The sequence below is a fragment of the Hetaerina americana genome, unplaced genomic scaffold, assembly GCF_022747635.1.
Source record: "Hetaerina americana unplaced genomic scaffold, ioHetAmer1.1.p SCAF_26, whole genome shotgun sequence".
In the NCBI taxonomy this organism is placed as follows: domain Eukaryota; kingdom Metazoa; phylum Arthropoda; class Insecta; order Odonata; family Calopterygidae; genus Hetaerina; species Hetaerina americana.
Window position 1 is genome coordinate 3529481 of NW_027286830.1, and position 11847 is coordinate 3541327.

General features: G+C 33.6%; 1 protein-coding gene across 1 annotated transcript in view; it reads left to right on the plus strand.

Moving 5' to 3' along the window:
- The window catches only part of Hasp (Hig-anchoring scaffold protein), a gene marked incomplete at its 5' end in the record, with an annotated part of 432721 nt that extends 421428 nt beyond the window's left edge, over positions 1 to 11293 (plus strand). Inside the window, 5 exons of the mRNA XM_071586781.1 lie at positions 1603 to 1754; positions 2618 to 2791; positions 6356 to 6535; positions 7344 to 7514; positions 8436 to 11293. Of these exons, the coding sequence (XP_071442882.1) occupies positions 1603 to 1754; positions 2618 to 2791; positions 6356 to 6535; positions 7344 to 7514; positions 8436 to 8740 (982 nt within the window). The remainder of the gene's footprint in view (positions 1 to 1602; positions 1755 to 2617; positions 2792 to 6355; positions 6536 to 7343; positions 7515 to 8435) is intronic.
- Between the last annotated feature and the right edge of the window lie 554 nt (positions 11294 to 11847).

Below are 11847 nucleotides of genomic sequence, written 5' to 3' on the forward strand. Positions count from 1 at the left end.
CACACTTGAGTACAGATAGGTAGACTGTGTAACTGTTTACTATGTTAAGTGCCCACTCTTCTCTCAAAAGTGAAGATAATAATCTAAATACCTCCAAGTGCATTCAAGATAAGTATCAACAGTGTTTTACTAAAATTCTCCTACTACTCTCTCTAACGATGACACACATATGCTTTCATAGGAAAGGCAGTGAAAGGCTGTATACCAGAGAATGGGGTTGAAAGACCCAGGTTGTAAAAACGAATTTTATACTTAATATTAGAAAACTATGTGAGCTGTTTGAAGTGCGTGACTCATTAAAACTTGATTGATTAAATAGTTGATTGCCTATTTGTATATATATAAATCACATTGGAAATTTTCTATTTTCGCTGTGTATGGCCTGTCATCTACTGTAGGTACAATGTTATGTACCCATGAGAATAAATTATTCCTAAAACCTAAAAATGTCATTAATGACCACGTGACATTCAATAGATGTATGCTATTATCACACTAAAGCAGCCACAAATTGTTTGCCACTTTTTCTTCTGTTTTATATGAGGAAAATGTTAAAAATTACTAAGTAAACCTGTTAATCTCTGGATATATTTCAAGTTATTTTTTCTAATCATATCAGTCATCATGTTGAAAAACAATTTTTGAAGAGAGGGATAATTGATTGTGGTTGAAATGTTTTTCATTGAAGGTGTGTGAGCAGATAGTAGTTATCTAATACACCATAATGAGTATCTAAAATTGAAGGCACTCCACGTTACACAAAATGAGAGTTTTCTTATAGGTGACAACCAAGTACATAAATATCACATGTATTTTGTGAACGTAAATTTCAGATAGTATCTCAGATAATATTTTCAAACATAAAACAAACAAACATGGGTGCACAGCAGCTATCAGTAAGAGCCTACCCTGATGGCCTGGATGCTGATGAAATCTGCTTTTCTAAAATTTGAAGTCCCAAATAGCTCTTAGTCTGACTTTTGCCTCCATCAAAGATAACAAATAAAGCCACTGCCTCACTTAATCTTCCAAATAATATTGCTCAAGCATCTGACAAAAATGTAGTAATTGTTTCTTGGGTTATTTAAAGGTGAAGAAATGCTTAAAAAGTTTCACCATAGTGTAAAGAAGGATTGAACTACTGGTCAGAGAACCAGGGTTCGATTTCCAGGCACACCTTTTGGCACTCTCAGCTTCACTCCAGTTGTGTGATTTTTCATTAAATATGTCTTCTCGGCAAACAATAGGTAGTGCAGGAAAAGAAACGGCACCTCCAACCCTGTTGTATGAATTTCACTAGCTATTGCACTTAGTATTTGGTAAGCTCTACCCCAAACTGACCTTGGGGTTAAAAACTGTCATAGTGATTTTTCAAAGAGCGAAATTGTAAGTTGTGAAATTAAATTACTTCCATAGTGAGACAAGGAAACACTGTTTTAGTGGACAAATGTTACTGCATTGTACATGATGTACAGAAGTTGAATGCAAACATTGAAGTAAGGGAAAATGAGGGAGTGTGAGTGAAATAATATTTACTAATTGCATACTTACTGAAGGAAAAGTATTAAGTTTTTATTTTATTCTTGTTTTATTTTATTCTAGAAATTATCCAGAAGGATGGACAACAGACCCTGGAAGAGATTCTCAGCTGGAATACCGTCTAAGTATATACCATGCCAGTAAGGATGATTCTGGAACCTTCTCTTGTGTCACTCCTACAAGACATACGCATTCTGTAGAAATAGTTGTCAAAGGTAAATAAAAGTAAATTTCATTGATTTCTCTGTCATTTAATTTATTTTTAAATGCTTAAATGAATTAAATTCATGTTGTTAACTAAAGCAGCCTTGGACTTCTCTTGCCTTTATCAGTCATTTCCTACAAAAAGTTTAGGCATAATTTCATTTGAATCATTGTTTCAATATTGAATTTGTCAACAAATTTGGTTTAGTTCAGTGGAAAACAAAACTGTCATTGCACTTCTAAAGAGTCTTTCTCTATGGCTTACATTCCTAACATGAAGTCAGTTTTTAAATATGAAAATATTCACTATATGTATAGAAATATTGAATATTCACTCTGACAGTTTATTTTATGACATCCATAATAAGAGAAATTCTCCAATTATTAATTTTTTATCATATTCTTAATAATTATATCAATCAGAACTATTGTTTTCCTATTTAACACCTAATAAATAATTCTTTTTCAACTGCTGTATTTTCTCCCATCGATAACGCCCACGTTATCTACACAAATATGTACAGATGATCGAAAAAATGACAATGCGCATTTTGTAATGAAAATTGAAAAAATCCTAACATGGATGTATTTTTACACACACTATAAAAATAATTTTTACATGCATATATATATGCAGATACAGATGCACAGTATCTATACACGTTCAAGATAACTATGAAGCCCTGGGCGCACGGAATCTATACAAATTCATGATAACTACAGGTATAAAGGTCTGTGTGCACGTTATTGATGGGAAAATACAGTTATTAATGAAGTAGACACAGGGTTTTCACTCTTGATTTGCTGGTACAGCAAAGGTGTGTTTAGCTCTGAGAATTTGTCTTTTCATCAACTCAGTAATATTTGTTTTCAGCAATTCATTGTCCTGTAGTTCCTGTTAGGCGTGGCTTGGTGTTGAGCACTCTCAATACAAGAATGAATACTCGTGCCCTTCTATCTTGTCAAAATGGCAATTCATTAATTGGAGCTCCAGAGATTGTTTGCCTTCCCTCAGGAAATTGGAGTGCCCCTTTCCCCATCTGTGAGAGTGAGTGATACAATTTCTTAAAGTTATATGCTATACCTATGCTTATAAGATTTTAATTTTAAAAAGTATGATGAGGCCTTTACTTTTTCACGCAAGTGAATATTCTTCCCCTATGGGGCTTCATAAAAAATAAATTTTATTATTTATCATATTATGCTAATTATATGTTGTACTAAATTATTTTATGTACTGCTGGATATAACCATAATGCTTCTATAATATCCTTTTTTAATACTTGTATGGCTATACTTACCTACTCACACTACCGTATTTCAATGAAGGTTAAATATACTTCAGTAACCATTAGCATAAGTAACCACTCAATCATTCATTGTTCCTCATATGTGCACTTAGAAGTTGACACTAAAACTCATGTAAATGTATTTTGTTGTCATTGAAAATGATATTTACTTTATTTTGTATCCACTCTGTTAAATATGCATGAATTGAATTTGTTGGCCATTTACCTGGAACATAAAAAATACTTACTTACTTTTTGATCTATTGAACAGCTTTGAATACAGAATTTTAATAAAATTATATTCATAATTAGATGGATATTCATTTTCAAAATTAAAATGTATGTGGCCATATTTATGGTCTATATTAGAATAGTATGTAAATAATTGGATTCCTTAATAAGTGAAAGTATGGTTATTTTATTCAGACCAACTGTGGATATTTTTGAAATCACTGTCATCTACATGATATGCATGAAAATCTACTCAAAAGTTTTTCACAGGAGAAATATACAAAGACAACTTGAATAATAAATTAACATAACTAATCACAATAGATGAAAAATCATGAGAAATCACCTACCAGGCTATGGTAAAACCTTGATTAACCAGGACTTATTTTGTGGCCCATATTAGAGAGCAATGCTTTTTCTTCTAATGGTGATGTTTTTGGATCTCATTCTAATAACACCCCTCTAGAGTAAGAAAACAAATAGTTGATAAACTTGCACATTGATAAGTACCATTAACAGTAGACAAAGCTTGGCAGCTAAACTTGCCATTCAGCCACACTTATACATTTACATTGGGATTATCCACGGTGCGGAAACATGGTCATTGAAGCAGGAGGATAGACATAGACTGGAGGCTTTTGAAATGTGGATGTGGAGAAGAATGGAGAAGGTGAAATGGACAGAGAAGAAAACAAATGAGGAAGTACTTGGTATGGTGGGCGAAGAGAGGGGTTTTTTTGGGAGCAATCCTATGGAGGCAGGAAAAGTGGATGAAGGGGGTGTTGACCGGCAGTAGGATGTTGAAGACTGTGATAGAGGGGAGAATGTTGGGCAAAAGAGGAAAGGGAAGGAACAGGATAGGGATGTTGGACGGGATGAAGGGAGGAAGAAAGTACTCAGAGATGAAGAGGGGTCTGATGTAGAGTAGGATACTGGATTTTGTATTTTGTTAGGAATCACAAAATATTTATTTAGTAGCTGTGTCCATCCAAAAACCTACCTTAACCGGTAGATTACCTACTAATAATAATATCCAAATGTAATAATTATTTTAACTTTTTAGACTCCTTTGACTCCTTTCACCCCATTATCATACTTCTGTCAAATCTTCAATATTCTCCTTAATAATGAGCCATTAACGACTATTTCTTCAATTCCATACAACATTTTGAAGTTTTTAAGTTGAAGTTTGAAGTTCTGGAGTACATATTAATGCATATTAGTTTATTGGTATTCTGATTGTTTATAGCACAAACTTGGAATCCTCCCATGTAATGGAACTCTTCCTTTAACACTTCATTCGTATTATATCACAACTTGTCACACTTTGCCAGAAACCTATCCCTTTGGATGTGATGTAATATTTGGACAGATCTATCCTCAAATCGTTTCTAGTGGTCCTGTTTTATTCAGGGCTTATTTTAGAATGTTGGAAAAAGACTCAGTGGGCCATTGAGAGTGACATCATATTTCTTAATAGTGGTGCTGTTGAGAAAAAGACATCAGAGATCCTCAATAATTACATGGCAGTTGTTTGATGCTGCAAATGTTTCTTTCATCAATTTGATGACTACCCTGAGAATGAAACAGTTCCTAATGTTGAAACCCCTTGTGCCACACAGGAAAAAGAAATAAGAATCACATTTATAAATTCAGTAGAAAATTATGACAAAATTCCTCAATGACATCTCTATTGCCATGGTATAATATTATACGTTCACACTTTATCTGATGCCTCGTGAAAAATCGTACAATTCTTACGCCACTGAACTTTTTAGCATGTCAAATGTGAAAGTTTGTAATATCAGAACATTTCTTACGTCAGGATAAATATTACATACAGTTTACCAAAACTCACATATTTGGTGGACTACACAAGGTTTCATTGAAAATGAATGGTGGCATCAGCAGGAAATACATCAATAGGTCACTAATTTTTTTCATGCTTGAGTGACAAAAAAGAAATTAAATCAGTAAGGGGATGTCAGTCTTGTAAATTTGAACAAAAAGTGCATCTTCAGCTAGAATCATCAACAGAGGATTTCCTTACAGTTAGCCAGCTGTACCAACAAGCTTGTCACACCACATGAACTGATTAATCGAGGTTTTACTGTACCTTTAAAAAAACAGGGCTCTTGTTAAAGTAAATTAGCTCTTGGTAATTTTATTTGGAGTGCACTATCATATATAGAATAGAAATACTGATAGTAGCCCTTGTAAGTAGCTTAAGTAAAATAGTGAACTTTTCAGCTATAGTACCTACATCAGTAATATGAATAGTTTGTTTTGATAGCCATTAAATCTGATCTTTTATTTATTCATATTCTTCAGAGCAGGCATAGAACACGGTAATGCTGGACATGTTGGGTATGAGGCCTCAATTAACGGCCCCATATAGCATACATTTTAACACCTCACCCTTTGAACATGATCAGGAAGCCACAAAAGTTCTACTGTATATGAGCCTTACAAAACAGGGACAAGCGATCTGATGCTAGCAGACCTGCAGGATATTCTATCCAGCCCTTGAGAAAATGATGAGGAAGCAATTGCTCACAATTTGCTGTCGGAATTGTCAACTGCAGTCAAACTGATCTCAACCGATGTGTCACATTTTCGATACAAATACTAAAGAAATCAAATGAAATGGCACAACAGAAATTTGTCTTTGAATCCATTGGAGGCAGCTATTCTGAACTCTGTTGACTACAGTCATAGAGCGTGTGGTGCCACAGGTTGCATACCCTGCTGTGAATTAATATTTCAAAGCCTTTGAGCAAAAAAAAATTTCAAAAACCTACACGTACCGCATCAGGAGCTTCTGTTCAAAATGAATGCTCACACATCAGTGAAAACATGGATTCAATCTGTAACATTTGCTCAAGACCTATGCGACATAGAACAGGAGTACAATTTAAAATCACATGGTTAAATGTGCATGGCAATAGTTGTGTGTGCTTGCGTGGTTTTGCTTGTTGTGTGTCTTGCAATCGGTGTTTGGTGTTGGTTGCGAAAGATCGTGCTTGTTCCCCTGCGCCACTTTTCTCACTTGCTGCCTGTGGGGGGTGGACGCGGATCGGTGGCCACGGCAGGTATTGAGTGTGCAGACTTGGCCAATGTTACTGATCCCCACCTGCGAGTCTCCATCATAAGCCGAGAGGTTGGAGGTCGTGCAGTGTTCAGCTGTGACCATGGTTATGGACTTCAGGGACCACAGGAGGCTGTCTGCCAGCATACTGGCGAATGGTCTACACCTCAACCAACATGCCAAGGTGATGTCATTCTCTTAGTCTTATGTATGGGTGTAGTTCTGAAAGTAAAGATGTAATAAGGGAGAAGAAAATATTCCTGTCTAAGTTTTGGTGTTAAACCCGGGTATCACAATATATACAATTTTCAATGCTAATATCAAAGAGACATTTATTCATCCCAATATGAACACACATCTCTCAATAGTTTAACATGCCCAAATTCAAGTGTCCTTGATGCCTTTATTTTACAGCTTGACCAAAAAATGGTCTTCCTCTTTGGAAGAATAAGCTTTTACTTTTTGGACTGCATTAATATTTAACAAACTCTTCAAACTGGCAATGAGAATTAGTTGTGCAGATTAACACTTGAAAGATAAATATTTCCAGTTTATTAAAAAAGTGTGTTCCTTAATTTCTATTCACAGCAGCAGTTGATGAGATAATAATAGAATGAGTACAAAATATTCTAATTAAATGTTAGCCTATTTTATGTAGAAGGAATCTGAGACAATGGAGCACTTGCTCAGGAGACTTTAATATCTTGAGTCATTAGTGAAAGTGTTTCTTTTAATAGGAGGAGTGATTTTTTACTTGTCCATTTATCTGAATTGAGATAAACTAGAAATTTTTTTTTACTGTTTGAAAGTCCTTTAAAAATACTAAGTTGTGTCTCATTTTAATGCCTCCGGAACTCAGTATTTTATTAGTTATATATTTCTCCATCAGTGTTTTAGTATGGTCATCACTTGGATGGAAAAAAAGTAAAAATAAGAATTTATTGGCAGCAATCTGATTATATTTTAAATCTGATTTAATTTTAATTTTATAGAAGTCCAATGCGAACCTCCAGAAGCTCCTGAAAATGGATATGTCCAGGGACAAGGAGCTTACAAGGCAGGTGATGTTGTGCAATTCAACTGTAACCCTCAATTCATGATGGAAGGCCAACCTATAATAGCCTGCCAAGAAACTGGTCGTTGGTCAGGATCGGTGCCAAAATGTAAGGGAAGCCCTAATTATAAATTAATAATAAAACATATATTTATAGGTCTTCATGATATTAAGATCTAGAATTGTAGAATGCTAAAAAAATATCACCTTGAGTAGAGATTTATCATCAATAGATTTTTGCGATTTAGCAGATAAGACAAGTTATTCGTATGCATAGTAAGAGTACTTACCTGTAGGTGTTTGAAATATCCCATTCTCTATTGGTGAGTTGATGGTTAATTTTGCCTGTATTTTCCAAAAAGTTCAAAATTCAGAGGTAAGGTGGCAGGATTAAATATTAACCGATTTCAAAAATACTTTGCATGAATAACTTTGACATCAATTATTGTTATAAATTATTGAATTGAATATTGAAATTATCAAATATTGTGCATAGGGCAAAAAGGGTGGGTCCAGTCCAATTCAGAATAATTAACATTGTGGACCAATCAGCCAAGAGATTGAATTCACTGCTGTACATTATTGAATCAATTAAATGAAGAATACAATGTATCTTTCCACTGACATTACATTGTATTCTTCATTTAATTAAAATGAATTTCCACAAGGTTGAGCCGGGAATAATTGAATATTATTGAATCACTTTGTAAACCAATGAGGAATGAATAGGTAATGCTCCTGAATGGTTTGATGCACTTTTTGCAATAAAATGTGCAGTTGGATCTGTATCTGGCTCCAATTGATGATGGAGTTACAGAGATACACTTAAATTGAATTCAAATGGGTGTGACCTGTTTTTATTGTTAGAAAGATCCAAAATCGAAATGCATAGGTACTTTTATTATGAACACAAATACTCCTAAAATTCTGTTAATAGTGCTGTAATTAGTTTAGATATTTTTATTTTTATCCTTTCCTCTGCAATATGACTGGAATGTTTATGCTGACTAGTAATTTTCTCCTGACATAGGCATACAAGCATGCTCTTACCCTGGAACAACAGGCAGTGGACGGATGTCTGAAGTAAAATTTTACTATAGAATCGGTGAGAGCATAACTTTCACGTGTGACCCTGGCCTAATCCTACGTGGAGCACCAATGCTGCGTTGCCTTCGAAATGGGAAATGGTCCAATGCAGTGCCTCAGTGTGTGCAGCCACCTGGTGGGAAGAAGAGGAGGCGGCGTGGTGGTGGAGAGGGAGAGTACACAACGTCATGGACAAAGAAAAGGAGGAGAAGGAGAAGCACAATCCCTTCCCATCATCCTGTCAGATAGATTAAGACTTGGTGCAGGCTGGCAGGGCTACAAAGCTGCAGATAATGAATAAAAGTTTAGGAAGAATGCTAAGATTGAATGACACCCAGTAAGACTATTAATTAAAAACTGTGTAATAAATCTGAAGAAGGAAAATCCAGGGATTAAACAAGACAATAAGTGATTGAGTTCCATGTGATGTAGAAGAACATAAAATTAGGGAATTCTGACTATGATTTAAAGTAAGAATTATGTGATTTCTGCATGAATGATTGTTTTACATGGTTGCAAAGAAATAAGAAAGTCTGCAATAGATACATAATAATAACATAAGTGTATCTGTTTAGGAGCAGCCATTATGTGTTAAAAACCAATGTACCAGAATAAGCACATGTAAAAAGTGGCATCTTCCTTTGAGTTAGAATTGGTTAATTAATACAAGCTGCTTAGTTAGCTATGAATTATGGATATAATCATAACTACCTAATTTGTAAAAGTTACTTTTATTTATAAATGGCATGATTAATACTAAAGGGCTTTTGCAAATTGTTACAAATTAAGGTAGCTTTGCTGTGTACAAGTGTTCTCACTTAACATTTTGATATTTAGGCCACAGAAATTGAAAAACAACAATGAAGGGTGGTATTAATCATATTGTTAGATTGTGCAGCCCTAATTTTTTTCTATCAGCCTAAACACACTAAATTAAACTGACTGCTTCATGTTCAGCTAGATAATCAGGGTGACAACTAAATATTGTAAATGCTGTGTGAGACTATGTTTATTATGATTGCCTAAATTTATAATGATAGTCTTAAGATTCATTGGCATAAGATATAAAGTAAAACAGAGTTGTGTGATATTTGATAAAGCAAGATTAAAAATATTAATTTCAGTTCTTTAGATTATCTCACACTACATCACTAAAATTTACTTTACTCAATGCTAATGCATCCTGTTTCAAAATGTATGAGTACATACATGTTTGACCATGGAAAGGAAAAATTATCCATATTAAGAAAACTGGCTCTAATGAGTGCCTAACATGAAAATGAGTGAATGGCTATTTTATTACCTTAACTATAGGTGGTTTTATGTCTGTAAAGGTTCTTTGGTTGGAGGATTTAGTTATGTTAACAATGCATGGTTGAGAGTTAATTGTGATACAACTGAATAAAAGGCTTAAAAACGTTCATAAGTGATGTACAGAATATGGCTCATGGCTGGTTTAATAGGACAATATATGGACAGATTCAGTGCATTAATTGATCAGCTCACTGCAGTTTTTCTTCCTCATTTTCAAAAATCTTGAATGCATAAATAGAATGGCTAATAACTGTATCAATGTGCTTCCCATGTCAAGATTTGATGTTCTGTATGATATTTTTTTTAATGAAATGATAGAGGGTAATACTTGGTGAATATATGCAATAGTATCAGTAATGGTAAGTACTACTCATTTTCACAGAAATTATCTTTACTGCGCATGGAATATTTTGATACAACTGCATTTTTTTGTGATTACTACCAAAATATCAACATGATGGATAGATTATGGAGAATTGTTAACTTTATGATGTCTAGTTAGTAGAAATGCTTCCAATTGTCTGTCAAACTAAAGCATAATACCTATGTACTGTACATAAATACATGTATATTCATGTATATTGCTAACTTAGCACTATATCATCTACTTGCATGTGCAGAAAATCAGTACCTATGACTATATCAATTGACATTTAGCTACAGAAAGGTTACCACAGCATAAAACCAACAGTGGTGTCATTTTCATTTGTGATGGTCCTCTTGACTACAGCAACTGAATTCTTAGACCAAAGATGGAAACAAAATATAAGAGCAATATATGATTTCCTAAAACGTATTATTTCTTGAGTAATTGCCATTTGAAATTTAGCCTATAAAATAATTTCAATTTAAACATGGGATTTGAAAATTTTGAATTTTTACACCAATTTTTATTCACAAGTTTTGAAAGCCCAACCATGAACATATTTTCAAATATTTATGTAATGTTTATTTCATCTTTGATCTCACTTTCATCATATAATACACTCTAAAAGAAAGGTGATATTTGCATTTGATGTATTCAGTGTAAGTGTTCCACAAATGGTAAGTGAAAAATTCTTTATTTGTAATATTTTTATTTTTAATGACTTGTCTAGTGATTTGTTTGGGACGTATAACACTCAAGAATTTGGAAAGTTATTTTGATGAGTAATTTGCTAATTAGAGACAGCCAAAAATACTTGAATTATTTACATTACTCTGGAAAAAATTTTCCATGGCTCACTTATGGGACTGATGTTTGATTTTCATATGCAATGTGACTGAGAATGGGATCAGTTTAGATTTTTCCATCACTCATCATGATGTTCAATCTATGTATCAAATTAATCAATGGTATTTCTATTTATTTATATGAACAAACATATTCTTTGTGTGGATTCTTCACAAATTAAATCAAATTTCCCACAAAGAAAATTGTAGTGGTGACTATAAATACTATTTATCAAAAGTAATAAATTTGAATAAATATGACATCCTGAATTTCACTGATGGTGTAGTATACAATTATCTCTTGTGAATATTTCACTTCCCGAATAAACTAAACTAATTTCAGCAAAAAGTATTCATCATTGGTATATCCTTGCACAAAAGTAATGTCTTCAACATTTTTGAACAAAAAGTGAAGATATAATATGGCATTATTAAAGCATCCCAAAGATTCCAGAAAGCATAATTTTATGTAGCGTATTTTCCCATCAAAAACGTATGTGTTATCTATGCAAAAATGTTCAGATGATCGAAAAAATGACGATGCACGTTATGCAATGAAAATTGAAAAAATCCAAACATAGACGTATTTATTTTTACACACACTATATATAATAATATATATTAATATATATGTAAATACAGATGTGCGGCATCTATACACATTCAAGATAACTATGAAGCCCTGGGCACACGGTATCTATACGAATTCACGATAACTACAAACGTTCTGGGTCCGCGTTATACATAAGGTTTGCGTTTTTGATGGGAAAATACGGCAATATTGTGTGCCATTCAATCTGGCATAACTGGGTAATCCATCTTATAATATT